This window comes from Ailuropoda melanoleuca, chromosome 13 (assembly GCF_002007445.2).
Source record: "Ailuropoda melanoleuca isolate Jingjing chromosome 13, ASM200744v2, whole genome shotgun sequence".
Taxonomy (NCBI): Eukaryota; Metazoa; Chordata; class Mammalia; order Carnivora; family Ursidae; genus Ailuropoda; species Ailuropoda melanoleuca.
In genome coordinates this window covers 11,052,965-11,070,402 of record NC_048230.1, presented here as the reverse complement: position 1 = coordinate 11,070,402, position 17,438 = coordinate 11,052,965, and the positions used below count along the sequence as shown (strand labels likewise).

Here is a 17,438-nt window from a genome sequence, read left to right as displayed (position 1 = left end):
GAGCCTGATGTGGGGCTCGATCCCACAACGCCGGGATCATGCCCTGAGCCGAAGGCAGACGCTCAACCGCTATGCCACCCAGGCGCCCCTTGGAGGTTTTTTTTCTTATATTAAATATGTTTCAGAGGAAGGAAGTTGAGATCTTTATGGAAATTTATTTAGCCAATACTAAGTTTTTCAAAGTAGTGATAACATTCTTTGATCTACATAATAGTCACAATGTATAAATTATTTTTCTTGTCTTTTCTTATCTCTAGGTCTCCCTAATAATTTGTCAAGGATTAAAAAAAAGTCTTGGATCAGTTCTAGCAATGTGTATTTATGTAACTTAATTTGCAGTTTTGTTCTGGTTAGGTGATACAATGCCCAAGGCTGCTTTTGCCCCCATCTCCCAGCACATTGTTACATTGCCCCCTACAAAATTGCTTGAGGTTGGGGGTGGTAAGGAAAAGCCATGGAATTTGAAGGGAGGGTTCTAAGAAGTAACTTGTGTTTTGAGGAGAATGGGATGATTTAAAACAATACTGGATTGCTTTAAAAAATTAGTTTTTGAATATCTCATTAGTAGTGTTGACACCATTGTTGTATAGACCTTTTCTGTCCTGATAAAAGACATGGATAATTAGGTGATGGTATGTGAATTATCTATTAACAAGTTTGTTTGTTTTCCTATACTCACGAACAAAATTTTTTAAAAACTCTATTATGAAAACTGCCAAACACATAGGAAAGTACAGAGACTATTCAGGAACCTTCCTTCCTACCAAATATCTTAACCCAGATTCAGTAGTCTTATCAAGATTTGTCACATTTGTTTTATTTATCCATCTTTTTCTTTGCTGAAGTATTTTAAAACAAGTCCCAGAAAACACGCTTTTTTTACTCCTACGTATTTCCACCATCCGTCTCTAAATACATGGACATTTTCTTTCATAACGACAGTGCATTATTAACACTTAACACAATTAACTGTAATAAGCTAATACCCAGTTTAGATTTCCACAGCTTTCTCTAAAAGTGTCTTTTTACAAAATGGATTTGTTAGAATGAGGNCTAACCGCTGTGCCACCCAGGCGCCCCTTGCTGAAGTATTTTAAAACAAGTCCCAGAAAACACGCTTTTTTTACTCCTACGTATTTCCACCATCCGTCTCTAAATACATGGACATTTTCTTTCATAACGACAGTGCATTATTAACACTTAACACAATTAACTGTAATAAGCTAATACCCAGTTTAGATTTCCACAGCTTTCTCTAAAAGTGTCTTTTTACAAAATGGATTTGTTAGAATGAGGATCCAGACTGAACCACAAAGTATATGATATCTAAATGTGAGAGTACTCTGAACCCTCAGTAAAGCCCTACACAACCTAAAGTGGTTATCGAAAGAAAATTGTTATTTTACATATCTGATTTACCAATATCTGTAGAGAATTCTTGTCTTTCTAAATGTAAAATTCAGTCTGGTTTTCTCATTAGACAAAACCTTTATCTGAATGACCTGTTGGCTAAAGCCACAGAGTAGTATTGTATTATTAAAAACCTGCCTTCTGGTTTTTTTGTTAAGAATATTCTTCATTGCGGAACCAAAGAGCAACAGATATCGCAACATCTTACACATCTGCTCGTTGGTACCTTCCTTCAAAGACCAGTTCTTCTACTTTTGCTCTGGGTTCCATTTCTTCTTGTTCTCAGTGACTTTGCTTTATCAGTTGCCTACTTTTGTTAAATTGGCATACAGTTACGTTTTCCTGTCTTTCAATTTAAAGACAAAAACAGACCTCCACAGACTTCACATTCCCCTTCAGCTACAGCCCCACCACGTGGGAAGCAAAACGTTTTAGAAGGTTGTTTCCTGAATTGTGAAATCAGCATGAGTTGGTCTTGAGCACTGTCTCCTAAGGTAGCCTCAGTTATTCCCACATGCCATATGGATAGCAGGCCAGGGAGTACAGTGTGCTTAGCCAAGACTCCCTCTCCTCCACTTTGGATGGCCACTGCCAATGTATGATACTGTGACTCTCCATTTTACATATTTCCACTGTTATTTACTCCCCTCTTTTTCTGTTCAGACTTCTCCAGGGAAGTGTTAACAATCGATTAGGGTTTCAACCTAATCAGTGGCAATAATCCAGCTCAGCCTTCCTGAGACTGTTCTTATATGATGCAAGTAAACCCAAGTTATTGGCTTCCTGGGAGTAAGGTTGAGATCCAGAAGAAAAGTATAGGGCTACAGTTGTTGGCCTCTAGCTGATGACTGATGATTATCAGAGAGAATAGTATATAAGGTCTACCCAGAGAGAGAGTAGAGTAAGAGGGAAGAATTCTGAGGAATTAAGTGTATTGGTAGAAAAGAAGCTAATAAAGAAACTTGAGAAAGAGTGGCCAGAGAAGTAGGAGGAAGCCAAGGGAAAAGAGTGTTTCAGGGGGGTCTGGTCAGCTGTGTTGAATGCTGCTGAGTCAAGACCCCAGAAGTGTCCATTGGATATAGCAACACTGTGATAATTGGTGATCTTGAGGACCAAATCTGTGGTTGAGTGGAAACAATCCAATCAGAATGGGTAGAAAAGTGATTACAGTCTAAGGTTGTAGTGATTAAACTATGAGAGGAAAGTACAGGAGTGGAAAGATTTCTTTTTCAGAAAGCTTGATCTTGAAAGGAAGATACAAAGACAGTCAGTCTAGAGAGGTTATGGATAAAATCTTGATTTGAACTGTAGCATTTTTTTAAAAGTATTTTTTAGATTAACGCTGTCATGTTCTGATGATATAATAATCATTCTCCAGGTCTAATTTCATGAACCTTTTCCTCAATTGTGAGAACTTGAGTTTGAGAGTTAAACAGTTTTAGGAAATTATGGATCACTCACACATAATCAGAAAAAGGGGAAATATGGGCATCGAGAGTAGAAGGATAGAACATGGAAGACAGAGCGGTAGTTGAGGTCTTTGTTTTAAATTGGAGTGCTAAACCTTGCTTGAGCCCTTGTGACAGGAAATAGGTGACTTGTATGGATGAACTTAAATGGTTGGCAGGGAGTTGAGAAATAACCTGTTCAGCTGTATAGAGTAGCTTAAGTAAAGATTCAGAGGTTTTTCCATCTCAAGCATCCAAGGTAATGAATTTCTAGGACTGTAGTGAGACCTGGAGAAGAACAGGCAGGAACCAGTTTTTCAGAATCATGAAATATCAAGAAGACTATCAATGAATGGAATATAGACACACATTTCTCTTGGAATGCACATCTGCAACAAAGCAAAATGCATGACCAGCGCCACATTGAAACCTGTGGGGGAGGGAGAGTCTGGGAAGTGTTTAGTAAGTTTTTAATAAATTATTTATATAGTACTTGTAACTGATACAGGCTGTGTAAAGAGTTCGTCTTAGTGTGCTCTCTTTATTTTAGTAAATGTAAAAATCTGTTCACTATAATTAGATTAATCTGATTTTTTTTCCTCAGCTACTTATAAACGTGAAGGTAGATAAGAGTTTTGTTGCCATGGTAGAGATAAAACCACATTAAGTAGATCAAAACTTATTAGAATTTTCAATTTTTGGAAGATTGATCTATGTTTGTAGGTGAAAATAAATTTTTTTTTAGTCCTGTTGACTTTAAAGCATTCCAAGTAGATTTGCTCATAAAATGCTTAGTATCTTAATGAATTGGTATCTTGATAAATGTAAATGTTGTTAAATTGTGTCAGATAAACTTAATAGTTGAACAGAAATTTTTATGTAAAGGTATAAGCATATGTTTAAATAATATTTTAATATGGTTAAAATGAATATGTAATTATATACAAATTTGTAAACTTATTCTAATATAAATGTATTAAAGAGTTCATGATTTTAATTTAGACTATAGAAATTATTCCTTCAGATTATCTCAGTGTCACTAAGCTTTGTGCTATACTGTACTACAGTGAAGGGAGCAGTAGCAGTGTCAGTTCAGAGAAGTTAAGTACAGATAAGAGAAGTAGTGAAGACCACAGGAAGGACAGCAAGTGTAGGATCATTTTCCATTATGGACCTTTCCAGGGAACAGCCAGGTAAAATCAAGCAATCCTTTACTCTGCCTTTTTTAATGTTTTACCCTTATCTGTTCCTCCTTTCACTAATATTTGTTTCTTTCTGCAGAGGTTGTTGGATGGACGTATGGGAACTAATGTCCCAAGAATGCAGGGATGAAGTAGTTTTAATTGACTCTAGTTGTCTTTTAGAAACACTAGAAACATATCTGCGAAAACACAGGTAAGTCTAAAGGTCATCATAGTATAGTTGGAAGGTGCCTTAGTCATCTAGATTGACCTGTCACCTCCTCCATATAATAGTACTCCATTAATACCTGGTGCTAGGCAGAGCTTAATGTTAGGGTAAGCAGTTCCTTTATGGGATGACTCTCAGTGTTAGCCTTCTTGTGTTGGGCCAGCATCTCCTCTTTCTTTAATTTCTACCTGTTGGTTCTGGCCAATAAAGTGTACTTAATTGAGTAAAGTGTACTTGATCACTTTGGAAACTCTAGTATTCCTTGTTTTTGTGATAGAAGCATTTCATGTTGTCATTTTCAGAATTAAAGTTTAAATTAGCTTTCATTTAGTGATATTTTGAGTGATTTCTTCTATAAGTGTTTATCAAGACCTAAAAATAGAGTTGTAATTTGTATTATGTGGTTCATGTACTAAAAAATAACTTCAGGTTTTTCTTTTTAGAATACTACTTTACAAAGGAATTCTTTTTCTTCCTTCCTCTCTTTCTTTCTTTCTTTCTTTCTTTCTTTCTTTCTTTCTTTCAAGATTTTCTTTTTTACTTGAAAGAGAGAGAAAGTGCACAAGCAGGGAGAGGGACAGCGGGAGAGGAAGAAGCAGGCTCCCTGCTGAGCAAGGAGCCCAGCACGGGCTGGATCCCAGGACCCTGGGAACATAACCTAAGCTGGAGGCAGGCGAGCTACCCTGGGGCCCTAAAAAGGAATTTTCTAAGTGTCATTAACATTTGGAAATTTGTAGGGAGCGAGAGTGCATGCAGTAGGAAAGGAAACTGGTAAGGGAGCCATCTAGAGATGGTATTCTTGGGGGGAACTGTACTCTTTTAATATAAAATTCATCATGTGTTGAGTGTGTGGTTGTGTGTTCTTTGACCTGGAACATAAATACTTTGGGGATACTTCTAGAAACATACATGAATGATAAAAACTAGCATTATCAAGATTGGTGTTGATATGGCAGTGAACTAATGACTTAATCTGCATACAAAGTTTATTCACTGTTATTCTTTTTTCGGTTACAAACTTTTTGTTTATTTGCCTTTTTGGTTGATTATACCCAAGAGAGTAGAGAAGAATTTGTCAAATATTTACAGTTTTGTTGGAGAGGGATTATACAGACACAAAACATTTAAATGGTCCATTATAGATTCCTCCCTCTTTCAATATGAATTGATCCCTATACTCAATATTAATTGATCCATCCAAAAGATAGCTTTTTGGGGTGATAAATTAGTAGTTACACGAGCTGATGTTTCGGATTTTCCTGTAATGGATGTAGATATCCTGTATTTGGATGGCAATATTTTATGCCTGTAAGAAGGTGGAATCTATTTGTTAGATATCTGAAGGGTGGGGAGAAGCGATTGAGAGAGATTGCTTTGAATCTGGGTTCTCCTGATTATAACTTTGTACAAGTTACTTTTCTGTGCCTCCATTTTTTTCTGAAGACAAAAATAATGATAGTACTGATTAATTGTAGGATTAAATTTGTCACTGGGATAGATGATACGTAGTCAGGCTTACTTAGAACAGTATCTGGCTAGCAATGCAAGCTGGTGCAGCTGCCCTGGAAAACAGTATGGAGGTTCCTCAAAAAGTTGAAAATAGAGCTACCCTACGACCCAGCATTTGCATTACTGGGTATCTACCCAAAGATACAAATGTAGTGATCTGAAGGGGCACCTGCACCCCCGTGTTTATGGCAGCAGTGTCCGCCATAGCCAACTATGGAAAGAACCCAGGTGTCCATTGACAGATGAATGGATAAAGAAGATGTGGTGTGTGTGTGTGTATATACAAATACATATATATGTATTTTTTATATATGTATATATATATATACACATATACACAAAATGGAATATTATGCAGCCATCAAAAAAATGAAATCTTGCCATTTGCAACAACATGGATGGAACTAGAGGGTATTATGCTAAGCGAAGTAAGTCACTCAGAAAGACAATTCATATAATCTCACTGATATGTGGAATTTAAGAAACAAGGCAGAGGATCATAGGGGAAGAGAAGAAAAAATGAAACAGGATGAAACCAGAGAAGGAGACAAACCGTAAGAGATTCTTAAGAAACAAACTGAGGGTTGCTGGAAGGGAAGGGGGATGGGGGAGATGAGGTGGCTGGGTGATGGACATTGAGGAGGGTACGTGTTGTGAGCACTGGGTGTTGTGTGAGAGTGATGAATGACAGACCTGTACCGCTGAAACAGATAATACGTTATATGTTAACTTAAAAAATATATATAAATAAAATACTTACAATATAAAATATATATTATATATATATATGATATAAAATTAAAAAACACAACAGTATCTGGCATAGTAAGCACATTAGTGAATGTTCGCATGCCAGATTGGCAAGTTCTTTTTATTCCTGTGTATCTAGTTCTTGTTTTAGGTCCAGCTTGAATTTTTGATGTATGTATAATCAATTGAAAATAATTTCTGAATGGCTGAATAGTGTACCTTTTTAGCAGTTCTGTTTTATTTAGTGGACTTTTTTGAGTACTTTATAATAAAGATTTGATGGGGAACTGGGGTGGCTCAGTCTGTTAAATGTCTGACTCTTGATCTCAGCCCAGGTCTTGATCTCAGTTGTGTAAGTCGAGGCCTTGTGTTGGGCTCCATGCTGGGTGTGGAGCCTACTTACTTATTTATTTATTTTTTTAAGATTTTTTTTAAAAATTAATTTATTTGACAGACAGCCAGGGAGAGAGGGAACACAAGCAGGGGGAGTGGGAGAGGAAGAAGCAGGCTCCCCGCGGGGCTCAATCCCAGGGTCCTGGGATCACGCCCTGACTGAAGGCAGATGCTTAACGACTGAGCCACCTAGGCGCCCCTGGATCCTACTAATAATAAAGATTTGATAACACTAGCTAGTTAAGTATTATGGTAGTACGTTATTAGAAATAAAGTGTTAAGAAATTGTGAAACCTTTGCCTTAAAAAATGTTTTTTACATTTATGTGCAAGGTTACTTTTGAAGACAGAAAAAAATCACTTTCATTCTTACAACTTCCATATAGTTGTATTTTTTTTTTTAAGATTTTATTTATTTATTGGACAGAGAGAGACAGAGGGAACACAAGCAAAGGAAGTGTGAGAGGGAGAAGCAGGCTTCCTGCCGAGCAGGAAGCCCTATGCGGGGCTCAATCCCAATACGCTGGGATCATGACCTGCTCCGAAGGCAGACAACGGCTGAGCCACCCAGGCGCCCTTCCATATAGTATTTTTAACTTGCTGTTTACTTATGCTTATGTTACTTATGATTATGTATGAAGATATATTAAATTACTATGACGATTTAAAGTAGTAAATTAAGGGGAAAATATTTCAAAGTTTTATTATTGCCACTGTATGACATCTAACCATTTATTTACCTGAAAATGTAAACTTTTATAACTGAAAACACAGAAGTATTTGTTATTTCTGCATCCAAGTTTCTATTTTCCCCCCGAATGGGAAGACTTTTTTTTTTACTGTGGTATAAAATAAAAACAATGTAAGTTTACTTCTTAAACAGTTTTTAAGTGAACATTACAGTATTGTTAACTATATGCACATTGTTGTACAGTAGATCTCTAGAATTTTTTGTCTCGCATGATTGGAACTACACCCATTGCACAACAATTCCCCATTAACCCCTTCTCCCAAGCTCTGGCAACCAGGGTTCTGTTTTCTGTTTTTATGAATTTGATTATCTTAGATAACTCACATATATGGAATCATTTGGTATTGGTCTTTCAGTGATTGGCTTATTTCACTTAGCATAACGTCCTCAAGGGTTCATCTATGCTGTAGCATATGATGCAGAATTTTCTTTTTTTAAAGCTGCATAATAGTCCATTTATGTATGTACCAATTCACCTATCATTCACCTGGACATTTAGGTTGTTGCCCCTATGTCTATTTCTAATAATGCTACAATGAACATGAGTGTGCAGATATCTCTTTGAGAGCCTGTTTTCAGTTCTTTTGGATATATACTCAAAAATGGGATTGCTGGATCATATGATAGTTCTGTTTTTAATTTTTTTAGGACATGCCATACTCTTTGCCATTATTGGCAGCACTATTTTACAATTTAAGCAATAGTAGTGTCAAGGGTTCCAATTTTTCCACATGTTTGCCAACACGTTTTCTGTTTTTTTAATAGTGGCTGTGCTAACGGGTATGAGGTAGTATCTTGTGGTTTTGATTTGCATTTCCCTGATGATTAGTGATGTTCAGCAACTTTTCATGTGCTTGTTAGCCGTTTGTCTGTCTTCTTTGGAGAAGTGTCGTTTGCCCAATTTTTAATTTTTTTTTGTTATTGAGTTGTAGGAATTCTTTATAAATTCTGGATATTAACTGTTTATCCAGTATGTGGTTTGCAGATATTTTCTCTCTGTGGTTGTCTTTCACTCTCTTGTTTCCTTTGCTACACAGAAGTTTTTGAGTTTGTTGTAATCTCATTTGTCTGCTTGCTTTTGTTCCCTGTGCTTTTGACATCCTATCCAAAAAATCATCGCCTATTCAGTGTCATGAAATTTTTCTTCCTGTGTTTTCTTCTAGGAGTTTTGTAGTTTCAGGTCTTAATGTTTAGGTCTTTAGTCCATTTTGTGTTAATTTTTGTATATTTCTGTGTTTTTTGAAGCATTAGTGAAACAGTGATTTAACTTTACTTGTCAACACTATTGCCTGTGTTTACTAATTGGGCTTAGGGACTCTATTTTAACATATATTCATTTCAAGAAACATACTTTCGATGTGTGCATGAGACTGATGTGTGGAATATAAGGGTAAATACATAAGAAGTGTAAATTGCAAATATAGGAACACAGAGTAAGGTCGAATTCTAGTTATGGGAACTGCAGGAGGCATCTTTAAAGATGGACCTGATTTAGGCAAGTGGGGACGGATGTGGAAAGGGGTGGGGAGAAAGCAGAAGAAACAAGACTTTGAAGTAGGGACACATTTGCTATGTTCACAGTAGTCCATTGAGTCCATTGTCTGTATGGCATGTGTACAGGAGCAGGGTAAATTGTCTAGGCAGTTTAAAACAGGGCAGGGGGGATTGGAAAGAAGACCTGTAAGAGATGTAATAAATAATTGATCCCAGTTGGCTCCACTGATGTTTTCTTCCCAGGTGACTGTACGAATGGTGATGTTCTTAACAGGTTTGTATGGGAACATTCATGTTGCCCTTGGTTTTAGAGAGGAATTTCAACATGTCCCCTATTGTACATCTGTGATGTCCCCCATTATTCAGTATGGGTTTAGCCCTCAGGCAAGGGCAGAAGACTTGAACAAGAGCTGTAGAGATAAGAGGTACACGTGTTGGCTGAAGCCATTGGAATAGAAGAGGTCACCTAGGGAGATGAATTTAAATTAAAGAGATCGAAGTTTCCTCATCCATCCACCACAGCTGATCTTTTCAGAGATGCAGTTACTAATTTTATGAGCCTGGCTTTTTTATCAGACCAAGTTCTTTCTTGTTTCAGGAAATCAGAGCTAAAGAAACAAGGCTCTATTTTTTCTTTCTGTTTGAATAATGTTTGGTTTCTAAAAGAAAATATCATCCTCTACATTCACACTCTCTTCTACACTTTTTCCACTGAAATTTATAGACTACGTTTCTATGTGTATGTTGTCAATATTATGATTGTATATTGAGAAACACGCATTTTTTAGAAGAAATTTGACTTTTGGAAATTACTAGTAAAATAAAATTAAATGTGCCGCTTTCCTTTTCTTGCCCCCGCCATCTCCCAATGTTTAACTAGTGAGGTGTTAAAATGTTGTAGCAAAATTTGGACTCAAGGTTTACTGATTGAAGATAGCAACTATTTTCAGAGGCTGAAAGGAGAGGGATTCTTTGAGTCACTGGTTTGTGGCCTCTTGTTTTATTTCTGACCTTTACAGATAGCTCTTGAGGTGGAGATACGCTAGTCCTTGGCAACTATTTTCTGGACATGTATTTTATGAATGAACTGGTATATATCCATCTCATTNCCCGAATGGGAAGACTTTTTTTTTTACTGTGGTATAAAATAAAAACAATGTAAGTTTACTTCTTAAACAGTTTTTAAGTGAACATTACAGTATTGTTAACTATATGCACATTGTTGTACAGTAGATCTCTAGAATTTTTTGTCTCGCATGATTGGAACTACACCCATTGCACAACAATTCCCCATTAACCCCTTCTCCCAAGCTCTGGCAACCAGGGTTCTGTTTTCTGTTTTTATGAATTTGATTATCTTAGATAACTCACATATATGGAATCATTTGGTATTGGTCTTTCTGTGATTGGCTTATTTCACTTAGCATAACGTCCTCAAGGGTTCATCTATGCTGTAGCATATGATGCAGAATTTTCTTTTTTTAAAGCTGCATAATAGTCCATTTATGTATGTACCAATTCACCTATCATTCACCTGGACATTTAGGTTGTTGCCCCTATGTCTTAGCTATTTCTAATAATGCTACAATGAACGTGAGTGTGCAGATATCTCTTTGAGAGCCTGTTTTCAGTTCTTTTGGATATATACTCAAAAATGGGATTGCTGGATCATATGATAGTTCTGTTTTTAATTTTTTTAGGACATGCCATACTCTTTGCCATTATTGGCAGCACTATTTTACAATTTAAGCAATAGTAGTGTCAAGGGTTCCAATTTTTCCACAAACTTGCCAACACATGTTTTGTTTTTTTAATAGTGGCTGTGCTAACGGGTATGAGGTAGTATCATGTGGTTTTGATTTGCATTTCCCTGATGATTAGTGATGTTCAGCAACTTTTCATGTGCTTGTTAGCCATTTGTCTGTCTTCTTTGGAGAAGTGTCGTTTGCCCAATTTTTAATTTTTTTTTGTTATTATTGAGTTGTGGGAATTCTTTATAAATTCTGGATATTAACTGCTTATCCAGTATGTGGTTTGCAGATATTTTCTCTCTGTGGTTGTCTTTCACTCTCGTTTCCTTTGCTACACAGAAGTTTTTGAGTTTGTTGTAATCTCATTTGTCTGTCTGCTTTTGTTCCCTGTGCTTTTGACATCCTATCCAAAAAATCATCGCCTATTCAGTGTCATGAAATTTTTCTTCCTGTGTTTTCTTCTAGGAGTTTTGTAGTTTCAGGTCTTAATGTTTAGGTCTTTAGTCCATTTTGTGTTAATTTTTGTATATTTCTGTGTTTTTTGAAGCATTAGTGAAACAGTGATTTAACTTTACTTGTCAACACTATTGCCTGTGTTTACTAATTGGGCTTAGGGACTCTATTTTAACATATATTCATTTCAAGAAACATACTTTCGATGTGTGCATGAGACTGATGTGTGGAATATAAGGGTAAATACATAAGAAGTGTAAATTGCAAATATAGGAACACAGAGTAAGGTCGAATTCTAGTTATGGGAACTGCAGGAGGCATCTTTAAAGATGGACCTGATTTAGGCAAGTGGAGAAGGATGTGGAAAGGGGTGGGGAGAAAGCAGAAGAAACAAGACTTTGAAGTAGGGACACATTTGCTATGTTCACNTATTTTTTTCTGAAGACAAAAATAATGATAGTACTGATTAATTGTAGGATTAAATTTGTCACGGGGATAGATGATACGTAGTCAGGCTTACTTAGAACAGTATCTGGCTAGCAATGCAAGCTGGTGCAGCTGCCCTGGAAAACAGTATGGAGGTTCCTCAAAAAGTTGAAAATAGAGCTACCCTACGACCCAGCATTTGCATTACTGGGTATCTACCCAAAGATACAAATGTAGTGATCTGAAGGGGCACCTGCACCCCCGTGTTTATGGCAGCAGTGTCCGCCATAGCCAACTATGGAAAGAACCCAGGTGTCCATTGACAGATGAATGGATAAAGAAGATGTGGTGTGTGTGTGTGTATATACAAATACATATATNCTGTTTGAATAATGTTTGGTTTCTAAAAGAAAATATCATCCTCTACATTCACACTCTCTTCTACACTTTTTCCACTGAAATTTATAGACTACGTTTCTATGTGNTTTTTTATATATGTATATATATATATACACATATACACAAAATGGAATATTATGCAGCCATCAAAAAAATGAAATCTTGCCATTTGCAACAACATGGATGGAACTAGAGGGTATTATGCTAAGCGAAGTAAGTCACTCAGAAAGACAATTATCATATAATCTCACTGATATGTGGAATTTAAGAAACAAGGCAGAGGATCATAGGGGAAGAGAAGAAAAAATGAAACAGGATGAAACCAGAGAAGGAGACAAACCGTAAGAGATTCTTAAGAAACAAACTGAGGGTTGCTGGAAGGGAAGGGGGATGGGGGAGATGAGGTGGCTGGGTGATGGACATTGAGGAGGGTACGTGTTGTGAGCACTGGGTGTTGTGTGAGAGTGATGAATGACAGACCTGTACCGCTGAAACAGATAATACGTTATATGTTAACTTAAAAAATATATATAAATAAAATACTTACAATATAAAATATATATTATATATATATATGATATAAAATTAAAAAACACAACAGTATCTGGCATAGTAAGCACATTAGTGAATGTTCGCATGCCAGATTGGCAAGTTCTTTTTATTCCTGTGTATCTAGTTCTTGTTTTAGGTCCAGCTTGAATTTTTGATGTATGTATAATCAATTGAAAATAATTTCTGAATGGCTGAATAGTGTACCTTTTTAGCAGTTCTGTTTTATTTAGTGGACTTTTTTGAGTACTTTATAATAAAGATTTGATGGGGAACTGGGGTGGCTCAGTCTGTTAAATGTCTGACTCTTGATCTCAGCCCAGGTCTTGATCTCAGTTGTGTAAGTCGAGGCCTTGTGTTGGGCTCCATGATGGGTGTGGAGCCTACTTATTTATTTATTTTTTTAAGATTTTTTTAAAAAATTAATTTATTTGACAGACAGCCAGGGAGAGAGTGAACACAAGCAGGGGGAGTGGGAGAGGAAGAAGCAGGCTCCACGCGGGGCTCAATCCCAGGGTCCTGGGATCACGCCCTGACTGAAGGCAGATGCTTAACGACTGAGCCACCTAGGCGCCCCTGGATCCTACTAATAATAAAGATTTGATAACACTAGCTAGTTAAGTATTATGGTAGTACGTTATTAGAAATAAAGTGTTAAGAAATTGTGAAACCTTTGCCTTAAAAAATGTTTTTTACATTTATGTGCAAGGTTACTTTTGAAGGACAGAAAAAAATCACTTTCATTCTTACAACTTCCATATAGTTGTATTTTTTTTTTAAGATTTTATTTATTTATTGGACAGAGAGAGACAGAGGGAACACAAGCAAAGGAAGTGTGAGAGGGAGAAGCAGGCTTCCTGCCGAGCAGGAAGCCCTATGCGGGGCTCAATCCCAATACGCTGGGATCATGACCTGCTCCGAAGGCAGACAACGGCTGAGCCACCCAGGCGCCCTTCCATATAGTATTTTTAACTTGCTGTTTACTTATGCTTATGTTACTTATGATTATGTATGAAGATATATTAAATTACTATGACGATTTAAAGTAGTAAATTAAGGGGAAAATATTTCAAAGTTTTATTATTGCCACTGTATGACATCTAACCATTTATTTACCTGAAAATGTAAACTTTTATAACTGAAAACACAGAAGTATTTGTTATTTCTGCATCCAAGTTTCTATTTTCCCCCCGAATGGGAAGACTTTTTTTTTTACTGTGGTATAAAATAAAAACAATGTAAGTTTACTTCTTAAACAGTTTTTAAGTGAACATTACAGTATTGTTAACTATATGCACATTGTTGTACAGTAGATCTCTAGAATTTTTTGTCTCGCATGATTGGAACTACACCCATTGCACAACAATTCCCCATTAACCCCTTCTCCCAAGCTCTGGCAACCAGGGTTCTGTTTTCTGTTTTTATGAATTTGATTATCTTAGATAACTCACATATATGGAATCATTTGGTATTGGTCTTTCTGTGATTGGCTTATTTCACTTAGCATAACGTCCTCAAGGGTTCATCTATGCTGTAGCATATGATGCAGAATTTTCTTTTTTTAAAGCTGCATAATAGTCCATTTATGTATGTACCAATTCACCTATCATTCACCTGGACATTTAGGTTGTTGCCCCTATGTCTATTTCTAATAATGCTACAATGAACATGAGTGTGCAGATATCTCTTTGAGAGCCTGTTTTCAGTTCTTTTGGATATATACTCAAAAATGGGATTGCTGGATCATATGATAGTTCTGTTTTTAATTTTTTTAGGACATGCCATACTCTTTGCCATTATTGGCAGCACTATTTTACAATTTAAGCAATAGTAGTGTCAAGGGTTCCAATTTTTCCACAAACTTGCCAACACATGTTTTGTTTTTTTAATAGTGGCTGTGCTAACGGGTATGAGGTAGTATCATGTGGTTTTGATTTGCATTTCCCTGATGATTAGTGATGTTCAGCAACTTTTCATGTGCTTGTTAGCCATTTGTCTGTCTTCTTTGGAGAAGTGTCGTTTGCCCAATTTTTAATTTTTTTTTGTTATTATTGAGTTGTGGGAATTCTTTATAAATTCTGGATATTAACTGCTTATCCAGTATGTGGTTTGCAGATATTTTCTCTCTGTGGTTGTCTTTCACTCTCGTTTCCTTTGCTACACAGAAGTTTTTGAGTTTGTTGTAATCTCATTTGTCTGTCTGCTTTTGTTCCCTGTGCTTTTGACATCCTATCCAAAAAATCATCGCCTATTCAGTGTCATGAAATTTTTCTTCCTGTGTTTTCTTCTAGGAGTTTTGTAGTTTCAGGTCTTAATGTTTAGGTCTTTAGTCCATTTTGTGTTAATTTTTGTATATTTCTGTGTTTTTTGAAGCATTAGTGAAACAGTGATTTAACTTTACTTGTCAACACTATTGCCTGTGTTTACTAATTGGGCTTAGGGACTCTATTTTAACATATATTCATTTCAAGAAACATACTTTCGATGTGTGCATGAGACTGATGTGTGGAATATAAGGGTAAATACATAAGAAGTGTAAATTGCAAATATAGGAACACAGAGTAAGGTCGAATTCTAGTTATGGGAACTGCAGGAGGCATCTTTAAAGATGGACCTGATTTAGGCAAGTGGAGAAGGATGTGGAAAGGGGTGGGGAGAAAGCAGAAGAAACAAGACTTTGAAGTAGGGACACATTTGCTATGTTCACAGTAGTCCATTGAGTCCATTGTCTGTATGGCATGTGTACAGGAGCAGGGTAAATTGTCTAGGCAGTTTAAAACAGGGCAGGGGGGATTGGAAAGAAGACCTGTAAGAGATGTAATAAATAATTGATCCCAGTTGGCTCCACTGATGTTTTCTTCCCAGGTGACTGTACGAATGGTGATGTTCTTAACAGGTTTGTATGGGAACATTCATGTTGCCCTTGGTTTTAGAGAGGAATTTCAACATGTCCCCTATTGTACATCTGTGATGTCCCCCATTATTCAGTATGGGTTTAGCCCTCAGGCAAGGGCAGAAGACTTGAACAAGAGCTGTAGAGATAAGAGGTACACGTGTTGGCTGAAGCCATTGGAATAGAAGAGGTCACCTAGGGAGATGAATTTAAATTAAAGAGATCGAAGTTTCCTCATCCATCCACCACAGCTGATCTTTTCAGAGATGCAGTTACTAATTTTATGAGCCTGGCTTTTTTATCAGACCAAGTTCTTTCTTGTTTCAGGAAATCAGAGCTAAAGAAACAAGGCTCTATTTTTTCTTTCTGTTTGAATAATGTTTGGTTTCTAAAAGAAAATATCATCCTCTACATTCACACTCTCTTCTACACTTTTTCCACTGAAATTTATAGACTACGTTTCTATGTGTATGTTGTCAATATTATGATTGTATATTGAGAAACACGCATTTTTTAGAAGAAATTTGACTTTTGGAAATTACTAGTAAAATAAAATTAAATGTGCCACTTTCCTGTTCTTGCCCCCGCCATCTCCCAGTGTTTAACTAGTGAGGTGTTAAAATGTTGTAGCAAAATTTGGACTCAAGGTTTACTGATTGAAGATAGCAACTATTTTCAGAGGCTGAAAGGAGAGGGATTCTTTGAGTCACTGGTTTGTGGCCTCTTGTTTTATTTCTGACCTTTACAGATAGCTCTTGAGGTGGAGATACGCTAGTCCTTGGCAACTATTTTCTGGACATGTATTTTATGAATGAACTGGTATATATCCATCTCATTATTTTAGGTCCATGTGTCTCTCTCGTTTAAGAATCATTTGGAGTTGGAGATCTACCTATACTCTAATCCCTAACTTTGTATTTCTCTTACATGTGTATGTTTTAAATGTGTGTTTGGAGGATTTTCCATATGGTAGGGGAGTGTCATTGTCTAGTACACTGTTTTGTGTTTCATGAAATAATTACGCAGGTAGTTCTTAATTTTGAGGTTTTTCTTTTCAATAGGTTTTGCACTGATTGCAAAAATAAAGTCCTCCGAGCATACAATATCCTTATTGGCGAACTTGATTGCAGCAAAGAGAAGGNTTTTTAATGTTCCATATGGTAGGGGAGTGTCATTGTCTAGTACACTGTTCTATGTTTCATGAAATAATTACGCAGGTAGTTCTTAATTTTGAGGTTTTTCTTTTCAATAGGTTTTGCACCGATTGCAAAAATAAAGTCCTCCGAGCATACAATATCCTTATTGGCGAACTTGATTGCAGCAAAGAGAAGGGCTACTGTGCTGCACTTTATGAAGGTTTGCGGTGCTGTCCACACGAACGGCACATACACGTTTGCTGTGAAACAGACTTCATTGCACATCTCTTGGGTCGTGCTGAGCCAGAGTTCGCAGGAGGGTATGAGTATGTAATTTGCTAGAATGGGCTATCTAGCGCTTTGCTTTGTTTTATTACTGAAAGTTTATTTCCATCACCTTTTGCCTCAGTACATATGGTATATGTATAAATTNATATATGTATAAATTAAAGTGTACCTGTAAAGATTTTGCTTTCTTTAAAGTATGCATTTCTTAATTGCTTGAGTAAAAATAGGGGAAAGTGTTGTGTGGTGTTCATTTCAGTCGTCTGCTCCTTGTTGCTTGAAGTAGACGGGCTTTTTGTTTTTTGTTTTTTCTTTGTTTTGTTTTCATTATTATAGATTATCATTTTCATTTGAAAATGATTAGAATGGATTCCCCCCCCCC

At 36.5% G+C, this 17,438-nt stretch overlaps 1 protein-coding gene across 3 annotated transcripts in view; it reads left to right on the top strand.

The window, feature by feature from the left end:
• Positions 1 to 2,235: 2,235 nt before the first annotated feature.
• Positions 2,236 to 17,438, top strand: part of GGNBP2 (gametogenetin binding protein 2) — a 25,519-nt gene continuing 10,316 nt past the window's right edge. The window contains exons 1-3 of one of the 3 annotated variants that reach the window (XM_034640418.1): positions 2,236 to 4,051; positions 4,140 to 4,253; positions 16,888 to 17,097. In XM_034640418.1, the coding sequence (XP_034496309.1) occupies positions 4,150 to 4,253; positions 16,888 to 17,097 (314 nt within the window). In that variant the 5' untranslated portion in view covers positions 2,236 to 4,051; positions 4,140 to 4,149. Of the gene's footprint in view, positions 4,254 to 16,887; positions 17,098 to 17,438 lie in introns of all 3 variants that reach the window. The other 2 variants (XM_034640417.1, XM_034640416.1) reach the window with 2 other exon arrangements.